Source organism: Aquarana catesbeiana, linkage group LG01 (genome assembly GCF_042186555.1).
Source record: "Aquarana catesbeiana isolate 2022-GZ linkage group LG01, ASM4218655v1, whole genome shotgun sequence".
In the NCBI taxonomy this organism is placed as follows: Eukaryota; Metazoa; Chordata; class Amphibia; order Anura; family Ranidae; genus Aquarana; species Aquarana catesbeiana.
In genome coordinates, this window is record NC_133324.1 from 73,050,552 (window position 1) to 73,076,593 (window position 26,042).

At 41.8% G+C, this 26,042-nt stretch overlaps 1 protein-coding gene across 2 annotated transcripts in view; it reads right to left on the bottom strand.

The window, feature by feature from the left end:
* The window catches only part of NARS1 (asparaginyl-tRNA synthetase 1), a 39,483-nt gene that overhangs the window by 8,081 nt on the left and 5,360 nt on the right, over positions 1-26,042 (bottom strand). For both annotated transcript variants that reach the window (XM_073620280.1, XM_073620289.1), the window contains exons 3-12: positions 19,885-19,950; positions 17,754-17,846; positions 14,671-14,760; positions 11,500-11,578; positions 9,789-9,859; positions 9,264-9,350; positions 7,302-7,523; positions 3,942-4,141; positions 1,821-1,956; positions 988-1,101 (exon numbers count right to left, since the gene is read on the bottom strand). In XM_073620280.1, coding sequence (XP_073476381.1) covers positions 988-1,101; positions 1,821-1,956; positions 3,942-4,141; positions 7,302-7,523; positions 9,264-9,350; positions 9,789-9,859; positions 11,500-11,578; positions 14,671-14,760; positions 17,754-17,846; positions 19,885-19,950 — 1,158 coding nt within the window. The remainder of the gene's footprint in view (positions 1-987; positions 1,102-1,820; positions 1,957-3,941; positions 4,142-7,301; positions 7,524-9,263; positions 9,351-9,788; positions 9,860-11,499; positions 11,579-14,670; positions 14,761-17,753; positions 17,847-19,884; positions 19,951-26,042) is intronic.

A 26,042-nucleotide genomic window follows, 5' to 3' on the forward strand; every position in this document is an offset into this window, starting at 1 on the left:
TTAGCAGGCAGTTTCTCTGATGTTTGCACTCCTGCAAACCTACATTGCCTGAAGAATTGGCAGCATCCAACACACTTCTAGAAATGTTGGGTGCCTGCAGCCAGTGGATGGCACCACAATGCGCAGCAGGGGATGCATAATGACCTACATATTCATAAATGTGGTTGGTGTCAGATGGTTAAGTGCTCGGGTAGATGTGGATGACTTGAAGCAAGGCTTATGGAGATAAAACTAAACCCTGTTGAAGCTCCTGAAGTATCCACTGCACCTAACACAAATATCTGAGATTTAAAGTGTAAGTATAGCCAAAACTTTTTTTTGTTTTCTATAGCATAGAGAAGGGTTAAAATTTGTGATTTTATTTTTTGCTGTGTTCCATTGAGGAAAATTCCCTTTACTTCCTGTCTGAGAGACACAACAGGAAAAATCTCCTGTTTTAGAGAGTTGCCCTCACTAGAAGATTTTGTAAAAAAATAACATTGGCAAATCGTTTTGCAGATAGAAAAAAAAAAAAAAAAAAAGTGCATTTATTATTTTGTTTTTTTACTCTGCAGCCTGTAATGCATTGCACTCGCCATCAGCAGATCACAGGTGCAATGTCAGGATCCTGCAGACACTCAGTAAGCTGTCTGCTCATACCTCCTATAAAGGCAGAAAGCTGCTGAAGTCCAGGAAGAATCAATGAACTATGAGAGCGCTCACCAGTGCCCTCACAGTTCATAGAGAACTACAAGCCATCTGGTGCAATGGAAGACTGGTAGTTGTAGTTCATTCATTTACAAGAAACTGAACGAAGAACGCAACCCTGTGGGCGGAGCCCTGCACAGCTCCTAACAATTGACAGCGGGTGCGGGGAGAAGGTGCAGGAGCTGAAATATGTTACATGCACCACTCCAAAAAAAACAAAACGGGTGGAATATGTAACATGTTCCAAAGTTGAACTTATCCTTTAATGACATGCCAAGAACCAGCAAATATATATTTTACCTCCCCAAACTCGTAGTAGGTACCATCATCCTTCTTGATATCATGTTCTTTGAGCCAGGTGATGGCCTCAGAGTAATTCATTCTTTTGAAGGGGCGCTTTGGTGGCTTAAATTCCTGCAAAGAACATGTTAGGGAGTTAGAACTAAGAAAAGTCGAAGTCTGAGTGCATGTGACAATATTGTATAGCCTCAAAATGAGGAAAATTAAATTGAAAACTATATAAATATAATGTACACACACCAAGTCACTATGAAAAAAAGAAAAAAAAAAAATTTTGTAAAAAAACCTATATTTTTTACTTTTTGCGATAATATCAAAAAATAAATAAATAAACAGAAGGATTTAGTTTCTGTTCAACATTAATGTCAGTGCTTAAAAAGAAAAACCGTTATGCCCCGTACACACGGTCGGACACTGATCGGACATTCCGACAACAAAATCCTAGTATTTTTTCCAACGGATTTTGGCTCAAACTTGTCTTGCATACACACGGTCACACAAAGTTGTCGGAAAATCCGATCATTCTGAACGCGGTGACGTAAAACACGTACGTCGGGACTATAAACGGGGCAGTAGCCAATAGCTTTCATCTCTTTATTTATTATGAGCATGCGTGGCATTTGTGCGTCGGATTTGTGTACACACGATCGGAAATTCCGACAACGGATTTTGCTGTTGGAAAATTTTATAGCCTTTGTGTGTCGGAAAATCCGATGGAAAATGTGTGATGGAGCCTACACACGGTCGGAATTTCCGACAACAAGGTCCTATCACACATTTTCCGTCCGAAAATCCGACCGTGTGTACGGGGCATTAGTGTGCAAAACACCTACCGGGTGCAGCTCCGCGACCAAAGGGGCCGCAGGTGACTTCATCACTCTGTCCACAACATCACACACCAAATCTTCCAGGCGGCTTAGCAAATCCTCGTATGTCATGAAAGGACACTCAGCCTCTATGTGCGTGTATCTAAAAACAAACAGATGGAAATATAATAAAAAGGGCCAATCAAATTATACAATTATATGCCAACATAACTATTGGCAGTGCAGCAATTAGTTTTAGTGTTGGATAAAGTAAGGAAGGTTTAAAACCCTTTTAAAAAAAAGTCTACTGCTGCCCCTGATGAGAGGGAATTCCTCACACTTCTTGTCCCCCCCATCAGGACAGGAAGTAGCAGAGGCAGAAATGGCTGGAGATGGAATGCTAGATTAGTAAAAAAAAAAAAAAAATAAAAAAAAATGTAAAATAGGGTCGAACATTTCTTTAACCACTTGCCATCCAGTGACGCACGTCGCCTGGATTACAAGTGGTTATACCGAGATGATGCCTCCAGCTGCAGCCATTATCCAGGTAACGGTTTGTAGAGCCAGTGGTCATCTCTCATGTAAAAGCAATCCTAGCGGCTCAGTAGACCCTGGGCTGCTTTTACAAACAGCAAGAGGGGGCGTATATCCCCCCCCCACCACCTTCCACAGCTTCTATCAAGATCTCCCGTCCCACCAGGCATCCCGATCAACTAGCCGGCTTATCAGCCCAGCAAAGAGCGACTTGGCTTTGTTGCGGTCTATACTATAGAAACCCGGAAGCGATGACGTCACGTCACTTCTGGTTTACTCAGATGTAAACAGCGCCATTTTTAAAAATAAAAAGCATTTGATCTCACGACCTTGCTGTGATCAAATCCTTTTAAGCACAGAGGAAAGATTTGAGGTTTTATAGACCCCAGATCTCTCCATAAAGAGCATCTGTTACATGCCTATTGCCGTCACAAGTGATGTTTACATTCCTTGTGACAGCAATAAAAGGGATTAAAAAAAAATAAATAAATGAAAGCGGCAGTGTAAAAATAATAATAAAATTTTTTACAGTGCCCCCGTGCACGCAAACAGCGATCATCCCACACACGTTAGGTATCACCGCAAATGTCAGATCAGAGGCAGTAATTCTAGCACCAGACCACCTGTGTAAATCTAAAGTGGTAACCTGTAAAGGCTTTCAAAGCATCACCTATGGATAGTAAATTTTTCGTTGTGTCGCTGTTGCACCGGAGTGCACAATTTAAAAGTGTGACATGTTTGGTATCCATTTCCTTGGCGTAATACATCATCCTTTATATTTGGCCAAAAAACTGGGTTATGCATTAATATTCAAAGAAAGTGTATTTTTTTCCCAAAAAAATGTGTTTGAAAAACCGCAGCGTAAATATAGTGTGGCATGAAAAAAACAAAATGACAAAACCCACCAATTTATTCTCTAGGAACTCTTGCTTTAACCACAACCCCGGAAGGATTTACAACCCTTAATGACCAGGCCATTTTTTTGCGATACGGCACTGCGTCGCTTTAACTGACAATTGCGCGGTCGTGCGAAGTTGTACACAAATAAAATTGACGTCCTTTTTTTCCCCACAAATAGAGCTTTCTTTTGGTGGTATTTGATCACTTCTGCAGTTTTTATTTTTTGTGCTATAAACAAAAAAATTGCGACAATTTTGAAAAAAAAAAAAAAAAAAAAAAAACTATATTTTTTACTATAATAACGATCACACTGTACCCCCCCTGACAGAATGGGGATCTGCTTTGTTTACAATGGCAGATCCCCATTCTGCCTCTCTGTGGAGCGATCGTGGGTGGCTGGCAGACATTGCGACCGCCGGCCACATGCATCAGCACAGGTGCCGCGCATGCGTCCACTGTATCTATTACACGAAGCGCCGTACTGGTATGGCGATTCGTGCAATAGAGCCGCCCTGCCACAGTATAACTGCGTATGCTGGTTTGCAAGTGATTTAAAAAAAAAGTATATAAACGTTTGGCGGGTTCTAAGATATTTTTTAGCAAAAAATACTGATTGTTACATGGAAACAAAAAGTGCCAGGAAAAGGCCTGGAGGTCAAGGGGTTAAAAAAGAAAATTAGAAAGTCTAACCAAGCGCTCATTTAGTGCCCTTACTCAGCCAAGTGACGCCTTGTCCTGGACTGTTCAGCACGATAGGATTGTGCAATGCAGAATGTGTCTCCCAGTGCCGGAATACAGGTCTCCAGGTACAGCTGTGAAGATTGGGTCAGGAACGCCTCCTCCCCAAAATAGTCCAACTTGAAAAGAGTGGAGCCGCCCTCAACTTGTGTCTGGACCAAGGTTGGTGGTGTTACCTGTGAACAAAGTCACACGTTATGCTGTGTTATAAATAGATGATTTACACTGCACAGCATTACGAACTATGAGAGCACTATATAAATCAATCATAATAAAACCTGATCTAAATAAGCGACATGCTACAAATGTGATCAGCAAAAACATTCCAAAGGTGAAATGAAGATCGATTTAAAGCATGGTTCTCCAAACTGTGACCCTTTGCTAGCCTTTATCTGGCCCTTTATCCTCCCACTGACACCAACAAGGGGATACTATTTCTTCCACGGATACCAAGAAAGGGGGCACTATTGCTTCCACCGATACCAATTAGAGGTCGACCGATATATAGGCCGATATTTGGTGTTTTTTACTTAATTGGCATCGGCCGATTGTGCTAAACTCAGCACGACTTGCAAATGACTTCTGAAGTCAATACAAGTTGCCTGTATTCTTCTGTGAAGCGACTTCTCCCCCTCTCTGGGCAGCCTGCCAAATCTGATAAAAAGAACCTGAAGGATACAATGTTTACACTAAGAGCCCATTCACACAGGGACGACTTGTCAGGCGACCTAGTCGCCTCCCGTTCTGTGCTATGGAACCGTTCTAAGGGGAGCGACGCAAGTCGCTCCGACTTAGAAAAAGGTTCCTGTACGACTTCGGGGGCGACTTGCATAGACTTCTATACAGAAGTCGTTTTGCAAGTCGCCCGGGCAGTCGTTTGCAGGTCGCCTCGCTGAAGCGACCTGCAAGTCGTGTTGCCCCTGTGTGAATGGGGTCTTATGAATGAACTGAGCTCAGTGTGTAGAAGTTCTCAGTTTAACCATTTAAAGACTAAATCTTTTCTGACATTTGTTGCTTACAAGTAAAAATCCTGTATTTTCTGCTAGAAAAATCACTTAGAACCCCCAAACATTATATATATATATATATATATATATATATATATATATATATATATATATATATATATATATATATATATATATATATATATTTTTTTTTTTTTTTAGCAGAGACCCTAGGGAATAAAATAGCGGTTGTTGCAATATTTTATGTCACACGGTATTTGCGCAGTGGTCTTTCAAACGCAATTAAAAAAAAAAAAAAAAAATACACTAATACATTTTAAAGAAACTAAGCAGTAAAGTTAGCCCATTTTTTTTCATCCAAAAGTTTTGATTACCTGTTTTTGTGTATTTATTTTTAAGATATAGTTTTTTTTTATATTTTTTTTATCTAAATTCTACATACAAGTGAACTGATCGTGTTTTGTTTAATAAATGTTTAAATGTAAAAAATTTTCTGTACCACTTTAGGTTGCTTTCACACTGGAGCGGGCATGCGTCGACGGTAAAACACTGCTAGTTTTAGCGGCGCTTTACCGTCATTTTGGCGGCGCTATTCGGCTGCTAGCGGGGAGCTTATAACCCAGCTAGCAGCCGAGGAAGGGGTTAAATGCGCCCCTGAAGCGCCGCTGCCGAAACGCTTTGCAGGCGCTTTGGCAGCGGTGCGCATTCATTTCAATGGGCAGGAGTGGTGGAGGAGAGGTATACACCGCTCCAAAGATGCTGCTTGCAGGACTTTTTTTTAACATCCTGCCAGCGCATCAGTGTGAAAGCACTCGGGCTTTCACACTGAGACTGCAGGGGAGCCATTTTACAGGCACTTTACAGGCGCTATTTTTAGCCCAAAAGCACCTGAAAAACGCCCCAGTGTGAAAGGGGTCTAACTGTTAAATTTTATGAGATGAAGGAGGAAAAAAAAAAAAAAAAAAAATCGGCCTAATCTATTGGCCCAAAAAAAATCGGCATCACATATCGGCCATCGGCCACCGCGATTTCTAAATATCGGCATCGGCCAGAGAAAAACCCATATCGGCCGACCTCTAATACCAATGATGGGATACTATACCTCCTACTAATAGGGGCACTACTACTCCTCCATATTTATTTTCACTGATGCCGGGCCCTACACATTTTCTGCCCCTGCTGGCCACAATCCGGCCATCCTAAAATCCCAAGGACAATAAACTGGCACTTTGTTTTATAAGGTTTGGAGGCCTCTGATTTAAAGCATAAATTCACCTCTTAAACAAAAAAAATAAATGCACACTTTTCTTGCAGGTAAAAAAAGTTGGTATTTATTGTTTTTGGGAGCCTGTAAAGCACTGCAGCAGCAATCAGCAGATAATGGGTTCCAAGCAGGACTCCTGCAGACCTGTCAGTGTATCTGTTGGCTAGTACCTTGTATGGCCAGACAGATACTCACTGACAGGAAGAAAATAATGAACTACCCACAGTGTTCAACAGTGCCATGGTAGTTCATTGAGAAGTACAAGCTGACAGCCGCAAATATGGGTTGAACATGTACGAAAAGGTGAACTTTTCCTTTAAAATGATCTTAAAACCAAAGTGCATTATCCTCTAGTTCAACTTTACTAGCTGTAAAATAAACTTTATTTTCCTGTGCTGTAAACACTTGCATTTCCTCTTTTTGGAAGATCTCTGCTTTATGTTGCTCCCACGCTGTGCTTCCCTGACTTCCAGTTAGTGTGATCTAATGCATCGTGATTACATTAGAAGTACAGCACCAGCTGACTTGATTGTCTGCATGCTGCCCGAATTCTGCTGCCACAGCACCAAATCACATTCTTTTTTTTAAACTGCCTGTAATGCTTTTTATGCATTCCTCAAGCACAGAGAATGTATCCCCCATGCACATCAACAAACGTTGGGACATGCGGCCTCCGGGGAAACCCTAAAAAGACAAAAGGAACCACCCTATAGGCAAAAATGAATCACACTTTCAGAGGTTCATTATGCTAAAAAAGTGACATGACACAATAACGATCTTCTGTTTTTTCTCTTGGAGGGTTTCATAATACTTAAAAAAAAAAAAAAAAAAAAAAAAAAAAAAAAGAGAATCTTAACTCAAAAAATTGTGTGAATATTAACTTCATTTATCCAGTGAAAAGCAAATCACTGTTCATGCTGAATAGTCAATCACTTGCAGATGTCATTCATATGATTGGATAATTGAAGTGAATACAATTTTTTAAGTGAATATTCTTAACATCCTTAGTAAATCAGACCACAGAAGTTCACCCTTTCTCAAGCAAAACAAGCTGATGGCTTCAAAGGAAAATAGACTATTTTTTATAACGACAGATAAACGTGCCTCATAGTAGCCTCGGTCAAAGAAGTGAGCTCTAAAGCAGTTGATAACCGTGGAGCGAACTTTGAAGATTTTGGACATGTTCTCTCCACGAAGCATCATGTGACGGTTGTTTAGCTGGACGTCCACATCAGATTCTTCATTCAGGAGGTTATCGGCTCCTCCGGCAGGGGCCAGACCAATCAACTCCCAGTAATCACAGGCTAGTTCATGTCCCCCTGGTGCCTGGAAAAAAATAAAAATAAAAAAAATAAATAAGAGACCAATGTAATACTTTTACCCCCCTTCATGACCAGGCCATTTTTTGCGATATAGCACTGCGTTACTCTGACAATTGCGCGGTAATGCAGTGCTGTACCCAAATAAAATTGATATTTTTTTCAGACAAATAGAGCATTTTTTGGTGGTATTTGATCACCACTGCATTTATTTGTTGCGCTATACACAAAAAAAGACTGATAATTTTGAAGATAGAGGAACCAGTGACACAAATAAAGTGATCAGTGCTAAAAATATGCACTGTCACTGGTACTAATGACATTGGCTGGGGAGAGGTTAAATATTTGGACGATCAAAGGGTTAAATGTGTGCCTAGCCAGTGTTTTACTGTGCTGTGTGTGCTGCTCTTACTAAGGTACAGTAACTGATGAATTTTATTCCCTGCTTTGCAGGGACACAAAATCATTTATGTTCCACCTGTCAGAACGAAGCTCTCCCTAGTTTACACAGGTAGAGCTCTGTTCTGTGTCTCTGCCCGACAATTGGCGGGTGCCGGTGGACCAGTGCCCAGTACCCGCAGAACGGCTTCTGCTGTAGCTAATCGCAGCAGAAGCGGCATGCCCCCTAGGTGGAAGTGCAGAATAAATTATATATATATATATATATACACAATTCTGCACAGGAGGGCTGCCCTGTAGCAGTATATCTGATCTATAGCTGATCTAGGGTGGTCCTTAAAGTGTAAGTTCACCTTTACAGAAAATAAGTAAGGTCAACTTGCAATGGACCCCATTCCCATTCCCCGGTCCCACTAACCTGGAGTCTAGCGATCACCCGTTCTGACAGATCGTATAGCCGCTTTACCAGTCTGGGGATTTGAAATCCCTGTGGCTTTCTCCCCTCTTCGCCTGCGGTGACAGGACAGGCTACGCAGGTACTAATTGGTCTGCGCCTCCCATATGGCTGTGCCGACCAATTAGAATGCTCCTAGACGTACCTCCTTATGAGGTATGTTTAGGAGACTAAGCCGAGGGACTTTCGGACGCAGCTATATAAGGTCTCCTAGCGGGTGATCGCCGGGCTCCAGGTCGTCGGACTGGGGGGGGGGGTTGGGGTGTGAGGAGGGGGTCCAGTGGAACTTACCCTTTAAGTAGATAAATGGGAGTAAATGATCATACAGGGGCTGAATGCAATATTAGGTACTCTTAAAGTATATGTGAACCCCAAATCTATTTTTCAGTAGGTTTCGTATCGTGCCTCACAGTATACAGTTTTCTTAAGCAAATCATTTGTTTGTGAATCTGTTTAGAAGTCTCTTGCCTGAAGATCCTGCCACTAACATCACTTACTGTTGCAAGAAGACAAAGCTAAACCACTGCCTCGCAATTAGCAATAGCTTTGTCAGCTTGCCATGTGTGATCCTTCAATTGATTGTTGGGCTGTCAATCAGATCGAACAATTAACTGAAGGAGTGGGCATCCGGGCACGTAGTCCCTTGTAGTATTACAGGGTTGTTGGCTGATCTAAATGAGATTGTACAAACAGAATGTATTGTCTATGGATTGCTTTAGACCTACTCATCTTTATCAAATCCCATTTGATTAGATAAAGACCAGAGAGGTTAAAATGTGTCACCCTGAAGAACGTGTATTTGGTACCTGTCTTGTAATGCTATAATAAAAAGGATCTCATTTTATTTGTTAGCTGTGCTGATCCAACTTGTGGTTTCAAACCTTCCACTCATACCTGTTTTCCTTCTGGAACTAGGTTCAGGGTTCCATATACAGCAATTGTGCTTTCTGTAGACAGGACAAGTCCATTGTAGCACTGGCACTGAAAATAAAGATATACATTTTTTTTCAATCAAATTTTTTTTTAATTTATTTTTTGTTGCAAAACATATAAACAAATAATATAGCAAATTAGTCCATAAAGTATCATGAAACTAAAAAAAAAAAACAAAAAAAAAAAACAAAAAAAAAAACAAAAATAAAAAAACAAAACACTTAAACCAAGCAAAGCTTGCACCTCTCGGACTAAACAAACTTAACATATAATGAATAAACCATACTAGAATTATGGATGCATTCTGCACATCAGCTTGGACTCCCCCAGTGTCAATCGTCAAACTATAGTCATTTCCTCCGAGCAGCAACAAGTTATCTTGTATACATTTATAAAGATCAAGTCACACTAAAACTTGTATTGAAGCTCTCTTGAACAGATTAGAAGAAACAATACCAGTAAGGACTGTTAGGCTACAAAACTTACCAATTTATCGCTAAGTACACACTGAAGGTATCCGGTACCATCCCGGAGCACCACAAACATTAAAGTCTTGCCTATAGACAAAGAAATAAAGGAGTGAGAATATATTTGAAACAGAAATAAAACAGTAAATAGAAATAAAGTTGTGATTTTTATATGGTTCTTATACTAATTAGCTTAAAATAGTAGCAAACTCCGAGTTTAAACTTTTACCTACAGGTAAGTTTATAATAATGTAGAAAAAATTATATGCACTCCAGTTGCTCCTCTTAAAATTTCTTCATTTTATTGAATAGCCACAGTGGCCACAGTAAACAAACGCAGATTAAGTCAGTCGACGTGTTTCAGCCTATAAGGCCTTAGTCATAACCATAACAAAGTTTATAATAAACCTTTCCTGTGGGTACCTTGAATATCTCCAAAACGTGCCCAATTTCGAAGATATTCACATTGGCTTCAAATGATGACATTGCCGACGCAAGTGCAGTAGCTCTGCATTCACAGCACAGAGTGTGCCCCGAATACAGAGAGTGCTGTGATGTGGGAGTGACATCATTGTGAATCGAACCTGAATCCGGAAGGAAGACCGGGTGGAAATGGAAGTGCCAGAAGTAAAAGCCCAGACCTGGAGGTCTTATTTTAAAAAGGTAGGCCATCTTTTTTTTTTTTGTATTTAAACTTTATTTGATTTTCCATAGTAAAACAACAAATAACACATTTTATTGCGTGATAGTAATCAAAACATACAATGGACCTCCACAACCCTCTCTTCTCCATTTGTCGGTCTCCCTCACTCCTCAGCAATTCTCCATAACTCCCCTTCCCCTCTGCTACCTACTCTATCAATTTCTCTGTATATTTCCTAGTTTCCTTGAAATTTGTCAATTTTATCCCCATCTACTATTTAATCTTGCTACCTGACCCTCCTCTCTACTACTAAGATATACCATTTTAAATATCTAATCTATTCTTTCAAGCCATTCTTTTATAGCTTGGTCTGTCATAATGTACTTGTATGTGGCCCAATTCTAAAAAAAAAAAAAAAAAAAAAAAAAAAAAAAAAAAAAAAAAAAATACAAAATGGCTTAAAAATGCAAAAGAAATAAAAACAGCAACTTTCCTGGTCCATTGTATGAGTGCTTTCTTATTTTTAAGCTATTTGTGTTAGGTGGGTGTTGAGGTGCATACCTTCTATTTTCCTATAAAATCTTAAAAAAAAAAAAAATATATAGAAATATAGAAAAAAAAAACCCCCAAAACAAAACAAGAGAAAAAAAAAAAAAAATACACTGCACACCTTTCTTTCAATGGGGTCTCCTGAACGTAAGCTGTTGAGGTCCACCGCTTCCCATATCTCATCCCATTTTTGAGGTATGCATGCCCAGTTATGACCCAAAAAGTTATACTAATGAGAGCTTATAGTAAAAGCCACCCGAGCAAGAAGACAGGTTTAAAGATCAAGGGTTCAGGCAATAACAGGCCACAAACAGGAAGGGTGGGGTGCAAAAACCACAATGAAAATTTAACCAGAATAGAAATAAAAGGAGGTTGCTTCTTTTCAGTGCTGGAACTACCTTGGTTCAGTTCCCACAAGTCCGAAATGAAGTTGTAAAAAGACAGCAAAACAAAATTAGCAATATTACAGAACACACACTTGCAAGGTCTAAAAAGGAATCAAGTATATTTAAAAAATAAAATAAATAAAACTGGCTACCTTGCCTGCGTAGTCTATGGACCCAGCCAAATACTTTTACTCTCTGACCACGATAAGCTTGTAGGTCCCGAATCTTCAACTGTAAGAGAAACAAGGCAATTGTGTTTTTATTCTAAAAATACTTTAAAAAAATACCATCAGAAACACAACAAAACAATATAAAACTATATCTTTTTCTAGGATGTACACATTTGGGTTTACGAAAAAATAAAAGAAATAAGAATCAACCTGTTAAGCTCATTTTACTATATTGCAGAGTGAAAGAAAGTTCTTTTTGTTCATCAACAGCAGATTAGCAAAGCAGCATCTTATATGCCATTTCTTGCCGTTTAAAAAAAACAGACAACTCGCCTTGTCTCTTACCTTCGGTATGTTGTACATCATGTTTTTTTTTTTTTTTTTTTATAATTCTGGATTGAATACATTCTTGGTAAAAACACACCCAATGCGTTTAGGGACTCTGGCTCTAGACATATAAGCTCATGACCGCTGATCGACCAGTTCTTAGTTTGCTCTGGGCCACTGTTGGTCAGCGTTCTCCACTCTGCTCCTGCAGTGCTGAGCTAGAGAGGGGACTGTCAATCAGGCAGCTGTGTGGTTCCTTCTAGAGCCTGAAATGGCTCTGCCACGTCAGCTACAGGCCGCTATAAGCCGACTCGGTCACAGGAGTACAAAAGTAAGTGCACTCCTGTGACCCACAAGCTTTTTATTAAGCCATACTTCTCTTTTAACCTCCCGAGTGTGGCTCAGGGTTAAATTTCAGCACCATTAGCGGTAACCCAGAGCCACACTCGGGATTGCATTGCAGGATCCTGGTGTGGTATACTTACCTTGTCCCCAGTATCCAGGCTCTGTCCTCTGCCCGAAGCTTGTGTGCGCCGGGCTCCGTTCCCTGCAAACGGCGCACGGGGCGGAGCCTTCGGCAAATTAAAAAATTGTAAAAATCATAACACATACAGTACTGTATTCTTACAGATTACATTACTGTATGAAATCATTTCACATCCCTTTTGTCCCCAGTGCTTTGGCCAGTGCCCTGCATGCAGTTTTATATGATATATACCGTTCTTTCTGCCTGGAAACTGGAGATTGTCCATAGCAACCAAAAAGTGTCCCTTTACGTCAAAAGTGGTTTTAGACCAGCTAGAAAACAGCGATAGTAAATTAGAACACTTGCAGAATTGAGCGATAGTGAATCATAGGGAAATTTATTTTAATATCATATTATTTTTATATATTTATTTATTATATTATAATTTATGATTTTGTGTTTCAAACTTTATCATACCCGGGATATCTACTAGACTCTTGTTTGGACAGATCTAAGTGTGTTATTGCTAAGAATTACAGGCCTACAATATAAAACGCCAAATTTCTATGCAAAATAATTGTACCGCTTTGAGACGCAAAAATCTGACATAATCATACCGCCAGGGAGGGTTAACGGTAACTTTTATCACATGGTCCAAAAAGCACTTGCATATCAAAGTGATTTTCCCCATAGAAATCAAAGGAAACGAAGATAATTAGTTCCACATTGACTTCCATTGTATGCAGTACCGCATGAGGCCAGAGGTGGGAGAGGGCGCCGGAGACATTTAGGAATACTCGGAGAGGCTCGGAAACACTCGGTTCCCGAGCCTCTCCGAGTATTCTCGAGTGCATCCGAGTGGCTCCGAACGACTCAGAGTGTCACCGGTGCCCACGTACCTCTGGCCAAATGTGGTACTGCACACAGCAAAAGCTTGAATCCTGCTCATTTTGCGAGACGACACTCGCAAACAGACTTTGTTACTTTTTAAAAGTAATAGCTCGTATTGCAAAACGCTCGTTAAACGTGTTACTCGCAACCTGAGGTATTACTGTATTGGCGTTTTGCCAATAGAAAAAAAATAGGTGTGGATAATGGCCACTGAAAAACGTGTGCGATTTTGCTGTGTTTATGGTGTTCATCATAGGTATAGTTTTCAATGCATATCAATGGGGAGGTGTGTTTTTGCTACTGACCAAATATGCACCAAAAATGAGGCAAGCAGGATATTTAACACCGCAACGGACCCATGTGAAGACATACACAGAATCTAAAGGGATGCGCATTTTATTAAACGCAAAAGCACTAGCAAAAACTATTAATTAAAAAGTTGAATACAACACAAATTTATATATATATATATATATATATATATCTCTATCTAATCGATCTATATATTTAAAAACCCTCCATTTCGGTTTTGGTTTTTGGGCCAAGTGCATCCTGAATTCTCAGTTCGGTGCACCACTAAACAAGATGTAATGTAGCTTACCAGTCCTTAGATGTGGTGATTGTATTTGGTTCCATTCTTTTAGATTTTTTTTTTGTCTGTATTATAACTTGCTGAGTAGCATTCTTCCTGTCCTAAGGTGACAGCGCTCATTCCCTGTGCTATATCTATGGGCAAGAAGCATCAGCACCCTAGGACAGGAAGTGCCAACACAAGAAGAAGGAGGAAGTTCTCTAGTCCTAATTTACGTCCTGATAACAATGCTGGAGAAAAGAGTGCATAGTATAGCACTGGATTCCTAGCAGTATTAAACGGGTATATACTTGCATGAACAAAAGACTCTCAATAATAAATTCAACGTAACAAAAAGGGAGCAAATAAAAAAACATAAAATTGTTCATTTGGTCATTTTAATGACATGGCCCAAATCCAAATAGTGTAAACCAAACCAGTGAAATGGAAGAAGCAGTGCTGGGACGCAAGGTGAATTACATCTGTGCCAAGCGCAAACAAGGCTGCCACCTGACTATACTGTGTAGCAGGAGTATCAGGACCACAAAGACTGGCTGAACAAAAGATAAAATTGGTCCACATATTTGATTGTAACCAATTCTTTAGTGGTCTACCTGGAGTGCCAGTTCTTGTAGTGGGGAAGTACAGGAATTTCCATCACTGACCTCTACTTCCAATTCACCCCAACTTTCCTAATCTACATGCTTGTTCCAGGTCACCTTCTCCATACCGAAGCCAGAGCTCACAAGTCTCAGCTATGACAATGAGGAAATATGGAAGCCAATCGTATCCTCCATAGCACAAATTGATATTCTGATTATTGTGAGCAATAAGGTTTTCTCTGACACGTTCAAAAACAGCTTCCTGTATGACTGGATTTAGTATATAAAGATCTTACCGTTTTTGGCTCTGGAAGATTGGGATCATTTTCGATGATGATCTTCTGGGCTTCCTCCAGATTTTTTTCACGTCTCATGTTGTCCTCAGCCTGTGTGTGACAATGAAATGGGCAAAAGTAAAGACAAAAGTTATAATGTATGTAAAAATAAAAGGTTCCTCCAGAGACTGCTGAGGATGTGGTTTATTGGCCTCCCATCTGATGGTGCCTACAGTTTCGGGTCCAGCACCCCATGTAAAAGACAGCGCGCATGACAGTGCTGCCAGGGGGACCACGCCGCCCGCATGACCTCCGCTGCCATGGCGGACCACTCCGCCCACCGCTGCCATGGCGGACCACTCCGCCCACCGACCTCCGCTGCCATGGGGGACCACTCCGCCCACCAACTGCCAATGCCAGGGAGGACATTCCTCCCACTGACCACCGATGCCAGGCAGAACCTTCTTCCCACTAACCGCCGATGCCAGGGGGAACATTTCACCCACTGACCGCCGATGCCAGGGGGACCATTCCACCCACTGACTGCCGATGCAAGGGGGACCATTCCACCCACTGACTGCCGATGCAAGGGGGACCATTCCACCCACTGACTGCCGATGCAAGGGGGACCATTCCACCCACTCACAATGAATTTTTCTCCTTCAATGGTGTGTGCTGATGAGGCTGCACTGATGGGCACTGATGAGGTTGCACTGATAGGTGACACCAATAGGCAGCACTGATGGGCACTGGCAGGTGGCGCTGGTGGGCTCAGATGAGGTGGCGGTGGCTCTCTGTGTGAGGGACCGTTGTCCCTCTGACAGAAGCCGGTGAACGGGTTATTTGAGAAAAAAATAGCCCGATTACCGGCTCTGTTTACATCACTTGATCAGCTGTCATTGGCTGACAGCTGATCACGTGGTAAGGGGCCAGGATCTCATTGACTCGCTGATCACAGAGCGTGCTGCGCATGGAGGCAGCTCATGTACATCCTACCGTGCATGGATGCCATCCCGGCAATTCAGGCCCATGGTGTAGCCGTCTTTCGACTATAGCGCGGAAGGGATTAACAGAATAAAAAATAAAAAAAATCAGCCCTTTAAGGCCCAGAGGCGAAACAGATGTCGAGTGGGGGCCATCTTGCCCTCACTTGACTTCCTGTCCATACCTCCATCAGATCGCTTCCGCCTTTACCGATCTCTCTGCTGCCTCTACAAGTCATCTTGCGGGCAAATGCGCCGCTGAGGCTTTATTTTGTAGAAAATCGCCCACAGAACAAGAAGATACTGGGGTTATGGCAGCTAGCTGCTGCCGTAACAATGGTATTTGGCGTCAAAGTAATGACAAATGTACTATGGGTGGTCATTAAGTGATTAAAAAATATGAGTTGTCACCGGAGCCAGAAGAGAAGGAAAATCCTCCAATAAGGACACCTGTTCTGGAGACTGTGGGCTTCAACGCTCATGGCCATTCATGGTTATCTCCATTTCTTGGGAATCTTTCCCCCCTGGATTTTGTCCTCGTTGGGCTGCTTAGGCTGTCCACACCACCTTCACTCCCGGTAGTGATGCCCCTAGGGGGTTTCTGATCCTCAGCGCCACGTTCTCATCATGCAGCTACATTTGTAAGTATTTTAGAGAGTGGGGTCTCTATAGTCTTTTTATGTTCTTATATTTATCTCTTCCTTTTTTTGATAGGGTCAGACCATATAGGAACCCTTTCTATTATATTACATCATAAATTTAAATTGCGTGCATGCTCCTGAAAAGTGGATCAATCCATGAAACGCGTAGAGCTGATATATGCAGCATTTCAATTCATTATGTGTTTTATAGGATATTCCTCAAATATGGATATTACATAATATGAACTGCCTGCAATCATTTGATTTTATAACGGATCAGGACTACCATTTGTACCTTATTACTAACATATAATAAATTTGACTGGTTTTACACCTGCGTGCTTCATTCAAAGTCCCACTTCCTTCTCCCTTTTGCATTTAGACAGGGATGGAGGCACTGGACCTTACCAGGTCACCGCCTTCATTTAAAGTCCCAAACTGTTCTCCTCCTTTTATGTTCTGGAGACATAGTGAGATGGGAATTCCATTTACTTTGGCGCAATTTCCACAAATTAACTGCTGCAGGGTAAGAAATAAAGGGAAATTCCCCCAATGGACACAGACAGCAAGAATAAAAAAAAATCTGAGCTCCTGATAGAGTAGGGAATGGTTACAACTCCTTTCTAAAATGTTTTGCCTTTCAGTTTTAGGGGGTTCAGGCAGCTCTACGATGTGTGACAGCTTGGGGGGGGGGGCATTAAACCATGTTTTGCATTGTAACAATGCAAGGTAATGTAAATTTAATGTAAACTTTACAAGATTACTCTTTTCATCTCCACGCACCACAAGCTCTGCTACACTGAGATGCACTGACATGAGGCAAGGTGCAGGGTGAAAAATGCATTATGTCTGCATTTTTTATACAACGCACCGCAATCCACCTCAACCAAGGATTGATGTGTGAAAAGAACACATTTAGAAAACAATTGCTTTCTGTGTGTCTTTGTGGTGAGCCTGCACTGATTCTCATAATTAACACAGCTCAGGACGCTTGGTGTAAACAAACCCTAATGCCGTGTACACACAGTCGGATTTTCCAACGAGAAATGTTGGATGTGAGCTTGTTGTCGGAAAGTCCGACTGTGTGTATACTTCATCGAACATTTGCTGTCGGACTTTCCGCCAACAAATGTTTGCTAGCAGGTTCTCAAATTTTCCGCCAACAAAAAAACTTTGTTGTCGGAAAGTCCGACTGTGTGTACACAAGTCCGTCGCACAAAAGTTCACGCATGCTCGGAATCAAGCAGAAGGAGCCGCACTGGCTATTGAACTTCCTTTTTCTCGGCTCTTTGTACGTCACCGCGTTCCCACGTTCGTAATTGTTGGCCAACATTTGTGTGACCGTGTGTATGCAAGACAAGTTTGAGCCAACAACCTTCGAACAAGAATCCACAGTTTTGTTGGCGGACAGTCCGATCGTGTGTACGGGGCATGAGACTACAGATCATCACTCATCATACAAGCGCAGATTCCTTCTCACCTCTTTCTTATCTTTGGCCTCATGCTTTGCCAATTCGCGGTTGAAGAGCTTCTTAACGTTCTTCAGCTGAGTCTTTGAGATCACATCCCATCTCTGCATAAAAAGGAACAAACCCAAGATTAGCAAGACCACCACATCCAAGATACAAAAGATGCTTTTTCCAACATTCACACCGTGCAACCTAGGAAAATTAGACACACACTATTGACTTAGTAGTTTATGACAGCACTCTTTGGGTTACAAGTCAGCAAATACTTCATGTTTAACACTGAACAATGTAAATCAGAAATGGTATTTTGTCATGTCTGCAAAAAGTTGAATGCACAGTTATACAAGGTCCTCTCCTGTACCGGAATAGCTTACTCCGATTTCACTGCACACTGCGAGTTTCTCATAGTGTGCACTAGAAGCTGTAGCAAGTCAGAGAGAGTCTGCGTCATATTCATGGCTGAAGAATGTTCAGCATCCTTTATCCTTACTGTCTCTGGCTGACCACTTCGATTCATTGGATTTCAGTTTTTTTTTTTTCAATCATGGAGGCTCAGCATTACAAATCGGGGCGATACCTAGGGTGGTCTGCATGGAAATGCTGCCTGCTAAGGAAACACTGACACCTCCAGACTGACATTCACCCATCAAGGCATTTTGATATTTGCATAATTCCTCCCAGGAGAGCCCACTGCTTGCATCAGGAAGAAGGGCTCGAGAAGAGTACTGATGCAGGAAGCTCTGATGTTATCGGGAAACTACGTACAGCACCCTGCCAGCCCCTCCCACCACCCATAATCTGCATGTATAGCATAGAGAAGCACAGAGCTGCAATGACGATGCCAATGAACCCGTGTAAAAATTAGGGATCGGCCGATTATCAGGGATGGCCGATTATTGCGGGCCGATATCAGCATTTTCCAAAAAAAAAAAAAAAAAAAATCGGTCACAAACTAGACCAATATTACTGATGATGGTCTCCGCGGGCAACTTTTTGGGGCCCAAAAGTCTGCAGACCTAGTGTGCAGGGGTGCGCGGGAAACACGCAAATGATGTCATTACGCCTCCGTGCACTGGGCCCAACGTTCTGAGTCTGACAGGCCTCCCTCGCTTCGACACTCAGACGGACATGCCAGCCGGCGCCGCGGTCGATAGACGCTATAACTTTTGCGCAAACCAATCAATATGCGCTTATTGCAATTTTTTTCTACCAAAAATATGTAAAATACATATCGGCCTAAACTGATGAAAAAATGTGTTTGTTTTTTTTCTTATTTGGGATATTTATTATAGCAAAAAGTAAAAAATAGTGTTTTTTTCAAAATTATCTGTCTTTTTTTGTTTATAGCGCAAAAAATAAAAAAACGCAGAGATGATCAAATACTAAAGCTCTATTTGTGGGGGAAAAAAAAAGGACATAAATTTTGTTTGGGTACATCGTCGCACGACCGCACAATTGTCAGTTAAAGTGACGCAGTGCCGTGACGCAAAAAATGGCCTGGTCGGGGGGGGGGGGGGGGTTAAATCCTTCCGGGACTGAAGTGGTAAAAGTGTAACTTCATTCTCTCTATCAACATTGACTATTTTTAATTCTTATGCTGCTAGCATTAGTAAATATCATATTTACTGGTTTTAAAAAACATTTTTTACATTTCTTCAGTTATTTCCTGGTTTCCAGGCTTAGGCAACTGATGTCATACATCCCAGGAGTCTACAGGAGGGGAGGGAGTGTTCACAGCTCAGCCAATGAGCTAAGGGCAGATGGATTCCAGGAAGTAAATGCTACATGAATCATCTGCCCTTACTCAAGATGACCACTGTAGAAATGCCAGGGGATATTTTCCCAAATTATTTCACAGCAAAATAAAGCATGGAAACATGGATGGATGGGGGGAAGTTTGCTTTGAATATCAAAAATGAATTAAATATTGTTTTTTGGTTTGTGGTGCTCAGATGCAGTTTAGTTTCACTTTAAATGCACTGCAGGGGAACATGCAGAAATTGCACAGGAACACAGACCACGTTCCAGTGCAATTCTGGTGTGAACCGGCTCTTAAAGCACATACATTCTGAATCAATCACTTGAGACTCTACATCATACACACACATATATACTGCTGTAAATTCGGTATGGCATACAAACCTCGTTTTCCTTCTGTGAATCCACATAGAAGACAGGGAAAGGCTCCTTCCCTACAGTCAGCATGGCCTAAAGATAAAAAGATTTTTAGTCTGCATATTAAAAAAAAAAAAAACAAACACAAAATTATACCGCAATGCAAAGCCCATGCTCACTCAGCTGTCAAAAGAAAAAAACTGGGCAGCCTGCCACCTTTTTCACAACATTGTCTGTGGGGGTAGATAACTATAAACATTGTAACTTTTCCTTCCTAGATCAAAGGAATTAACTTCAGGTCTGTAGATGAAGGAAGTTTAACCACTTAAAGACTAAACCCTTTTCTGACACTTGTTTCTTACAAAGTTAAAATCAGTATTTTTTTTGCTAGAAAATGACTTGGAACCCCCAAACATTATATATATATTTTTTAGCAGAGACCCTAGGTCAGAGGTTGGCAACCTCGGCCCTCCAGCTGTGGTGAAACTACAAGTACCATGAGACATTGCAAGACCCTGACAATCACAGGCATGGCTTCTAGAGGCAGAGGCATGATGGGATTTGTAGTTTCACCACAGCTGGAGTGCCGAGGTTGCCTACCCCTGCCCTAGGGAATAAAATGGTGATTGTAGCAATATTTGATGTCACGCTGTATTTGCGCAGCGGTCTTTCAAACGCAATTTGAGAAAAAATTCACTTCAGTGAATTAAAAAAAAAAAAAAAAAAACGAACAGTAAAGTTAACCCAATTTTTTTGTACAATGTGAAAGATGTTACCCCACGAGAATCGTGATCTTTATTTTAAGCAAAAAAATCGTGATTCTTATTTTAGCCAGAATGGTGCAGCTCTAGTATCCATGCATAAGTAACCACAGGTAATAAGAATAAGGTATATTTCCAGATGGCACTATAGTGTGGTAAAGGGAACCTGTTACTAGATGGGGCAATTCAAAACATACAATGAAAAAAATGTAGAAGGTGTAAAACTGGACCTAAACTCAAAAAGTGAAGATTTGCCATGATAAAAGGAGCATGTATCAATATTAATTTTACCTTGAAAAGTGCACCCTTTGTCTTGAATTTCTCCTGAAAAATACCAAGGCACTCCCTGACACGCGAGGGGTGCCCAGGCACTCCCTGACACGCGAGGGGTGCCTAGGCACTCCTGTATCTACAGCTGCATAGCTGCAAATCTGCAATGTGAGATCTAAGGCACTGCTGCCTCTGACTGCTAGTCTCAGATGATTTGGAGGGAGATTTGGAGAGATCACTACTGTGCTGCTCACTATTCTCCATGCTGGGGGACTCTGACATGAATAAGCAAAGCCCTGCCTCTACCAAGATGTCTGCCTCCACACAGACATAGTGCAGAACAAGCCATGGTAAAGCTGGCCAAAGATAGATAAAATCTCAAAAGGTTCAGCAGGGACCAGCCAAAAGTCAGTCTATGGACATCTACTTCAGTACAACCAGCCTATCAGATTTTTTTGCATGTGATTACTGCCAGTGGATATAGCCACCAGCAGTGAGCATTGTGTTCTACTGGCAGGGAAGGCTCCCCACTGGCAGAACACAATAGCGCTGCTGGAGGGATTTCCCCATCAACACAGTGTTGATGGGGGAATTGAGCAATTTTCTTTCCTTCCTCCTATGGTGGAAGGAAAAGAAAATACATAAGCTATGGGCTCCTTAAGTCGGCAAAAAAAAAAAAATGGAAGAAAAAAAAAAATCAGTTGCAGGGACACCACAGGCAATGCGATCTCTTTAACCACTTCCCACCGGGAGGCTGTCACATGACGTCTGGGACTTGAAGCAGAGATATCTGGATGATGCCTGCAGCTACAGGCATTATTCAGATATCTTTGTTTTTAGCCAGTGATGGCCTCTCTTGCAAATGCCATCCTAGTGGCCGATTAGCTGCTGGATTTTTTTTTTTTTTTTTTTTTACAGGCAGCAGTAGGGGACTCCCCCCCCCTCCTGATGGTGCCTCTCCCATGCAATTGCGAAGTCAGAGATCCGATCCAGCAGCAGTTTACCATAGAGCTGACCATGGACTGTATGACCCCCCCACCATCACTAAGACCCTGGGAGATGTAAGCACTGGCATTTTTCCCCCTGGAAAGCAGAAATTATATATATATATATATATATATATATATATATCTTTCCAGGGTAGAGGAGATATCTGGGGTCTTAGGTCGCCATAAATAGGACCTGTCATGCCTTATTCCTATTACAAGAAATGTTTACATTTCTTGTATTAGGAATAAAAGTGAAAAAAAAAAAAATAAAATAAGAAAATGAAAAGGGACAGTAAAAATAAAAAAAATTAAATAAAAGAAATAATAATAAAAAAAGTTTTAAAGTGCCCCCATGCTCGCACGCAGAAGCAGACATATGTAGGTCAAATATATTAAACTGCGATCGCACCACACGCGAGGTATAATACTAGACCTCTGTAACTCTAAACTTGTAATCTGTACAAAGTTTTAAACCAATGCCTATGGAGATTTTTAAGTGCTGTAGTGTGGCTGAATTCCACGAGCGTGCGCAATTTTAAAGTGCGACACGTTAGGTATCTATTTACTTAGCGTAACACCATCTTTTATATCTTACCAAAAAAATGGGTTATATATTCTGTATTTTTGCAGTAAAATCCATTATAATTAACTTTTATTCCCCCCCCAAAAAAAAACTGTTTGAAAAATTGCTGCGCAAATACTGTGTGACGTGCAATGATCACCATTTTATTCTCTAGGGTCTCTACTAAATATATATATATATATATATATATATATATATATATATATATATATATATATATATATATATATATATATATATATATATATGTTTGGGGTTCTGAGTAATTTTCTAGCAAAAGAATGATGATTTTTACATGAAGGAGAGGAATGTCAGAATTGGCCTGGGTGGCGAGGGGTTAATACACAGCTTGCAAAGTTCAGTTGCCCTTTAACCCCTTCATGCCTCAGGGTAAAACAAATCTAAATGCGAAGCACAATTTTGTCATCTTGACAAGTGTTAGTAAAATCGTACATATCACCACAGCTACTTTGTTCATCCAGGTGGATTATACTGTGTTTTCTTTCAGGACAAATTGGGCTTTCATTTGGTGGCGAATGGTAATGGATATCTCCTGTTTTTTTTATCAAAGAAAAACTGGCCTAAAATAGTAAAACAAAAAAAAACAAAAAAAAGTTTTTAAATATAACTGTATATGTCTTGCTACTACCATAACCTACCACCAGAGAACAACCCAAAATAAATCCTCCTGCTCCTGACAATCGCAGCGATACCACATTAGTATATGTTAGTTGTTCTTTGTACACGTAGTACAGCCCGGAAACAATAGTGCACATTTGGCTTTTTTTAAATCCTACCTAAAACACACCAACATTAACTGATACTAATTAAAAAAAAAATAAATAAAAAAATCCTGTCCATAAAATACTGACCCTGACCTTGATCCAAACACTAACCCTGGCACTGACCTAGAGATCAAACCTTGACCTAGGTATTTTTTTTTCCATTATTTTATGTAATTATTATTAGGGGCGAAGGGAGGGCACACCCAGAGTACTCTCTTGCCTGGATGAGGATTCGGGCTGCTGGGAACACCCCCAGCCCCCCCCCCCCCCCCCCACCTTTTTTTTTTTTTCCTTTCTTCTCTTTCCTCCCCATCATCCCCCTCCTCGCCCCCACAAAATCCCCCACCCTCTTGTCCTCTTTTCTTGATTGGGTCCCAATGGGCCAACTCTGACTCCTGGAAGTCTTTATTACGCGGTTTCTTGACACATGGGATATGGAGACTCCTTGATCTGGAAGCTAGTCGTTCGCATCTATGTTAACAGTCAAGACTAGAAGTGCAACAATTCATGTGTAATGAAACTCTCTTTTGAATCCGATACCTGCAGATGGTTTCTGTATTTTACCATGTGTTTTTCTCTTTTTGCAAAAATAAAGTATTGGGAAAAAAAAAAAGAAGAACACACAGGGGCGTGCTTCCTTTTGCCAGGCCCCTCTCTTCCAGCTCCACACTGAGCAAGCTTCTGCTCACCTTGACATCGCGCCAAGCAACGCTCTGCTCTGTCTGTTTCCCAGTTCGGAGTAAGACATCCCCGTTGCCAGGATCCGGGACAGATCACCGAGCGGGTAAGAGCTGCAAAGGGGGGGATAAGGCACCAGTGTTCCGCTACTGTGGGGGGGACCCAGTGGGGTTTCCTGCTTCAGGACTCTGAGCTGAGGGGTGTCTCTCATACAGCTCATAGCCTGCACCGACAGCCCCCCGGGAGAGGAGAAAGCTGCCGATCTGTTCCTTCTCCTCCTGTGTGTACCGCAGGAACTGTAAAGCTAAACAGCTGAGTTTGATTATTCACAGTTCCAGTAAACACACAGGAGGAGAAGGAACAGATCAGCAGCTTTCTCCTCTCCCGGGGGGCTGTCGGTGCAGGCTATGAGCTGTATGAGAGACACCCTCAGCTCAGAGTCCTGCAGATGAGCACTGATAGGCGGCACTGATGGGCAGCACTGATATGTGGCACTAATAGGCAGCATTGATGCGCACCGATAAGTGGCACCGATATGTGGCACTGATGGGCAGCATTGATAAGTGGCACTAATAGGGGGCATTGATGGGGCTTGCACCGAATCAGGGCACTGATTACCAGTTTAAACAATGTACTAATACTAGTCTTGCTGGTTAATGGCTTTTCTTTTCCTCACACATACACAGCATGGAAAGAAGGACTGCCGATAACCGGCAAGTCTGTTTACAATGTTATCAGCTTATCACATGGTAAAGGGGCGCTGTGATCAGCTGGGTCAAAGAGCGTGCACGCCCCAGGCAGCACGTGGGAGGCAGGGTCCAGGGAGGATGTCCATGGATGCCCTCCCAGAACTGGAAGCCCGGGGCTCTGATGAAAGGAGGGGAGGGGGGTCAAGAGGGCCCTTCATGGTTTCTTGCACTGGGGCCCTGAAGGTTCTCGTTACGCCTCTGACACAAATACAGTAGGACGTAAAAGGTAGAAAATGGTTTATGCAAATTTTAAATTGTTCTGTAAAAGTGAAGCCCTCTGGTTTACTGAGCCTCTCGGCAGGTCTGTGAATGTGATGGCTGACCTCACTGATCAGTAAGGAGAATCAGCATTTAAAATTAAGCTGCTTCTCTTTCTGGACCCATGAATTGTTTGAAGTGTTTTTACCAAAGGTTTGCACTGCTGTTATTGACAAAGCAAGAAAACCTGTCTCAGAAGCATCTGAAGGGAGCTGCCAATCCCTTGCTCATGGCTATGTGGTAGTTCCAGAGCAAAAGAGACGATGATGATAATGAATAACGTTTAACTGGTGTAGAAGGTAAGAAGACACCTGAGGAATGTACACAAACAACCCTCTGCAAGAGAAGAAATACCTTTTGGGTAACAGATATTCCCTCAGAGTGGCCTGCAGGCGATTTGCTCCACACAGGCGGTGCTTAAATCATCATATGATAGATACCAACCTCTGGACATCGCTGGACCCAGAGGGAAATGTTCTAATGCCTTTACAAAGTGCATCTATATGGCCATAATCAATTACTATGTCATTGATAATTACTGGCCAATCATCTGAATGTTTCCTCTTACAGACCTGTTCAGGAGTATTGAGTCCACCAAACTCTTCGATGCATTTTTTATTCCTAAATGAAGTAGGGATCTCCCATCCTGGGCGGGCGTCATATGACGTCCCGGGGGCGCACGTCCCCCGCCGTGCCACTCGGGAGCCGATGCCGCGATGTTCGCCAGGCACCTGCGATTGCCCGATAACAGAGCAGGGACCTGGATCTGTGTGTGTAAACACACAGATCCACGTCCTGTTAGGTGAGAGGAGACTGATCTGTGTTCCCAGTACAGAGGAACACCGATCGGTCTCCTCCCCTTGTGAGTCCCCTCCCTTTACAGTTAGAATCACTCCCTAGGTGACACACTTAACCCCTTGATCACCCTCTAATGTTAACCCCTTCCTTGCCAGTGACATTTATACAGTAATCAGTGCATTTTTATAGCACTGATCGCTGTATAAATGTGAATGGTCCCAAAATGGTGTCAAAAGTGGCCGATATGTCCGCCGCAATGTCGCAGTCACGATAAAGATCGCAGATCGCTGCCATTACTAGTAAAAAAAATAAAT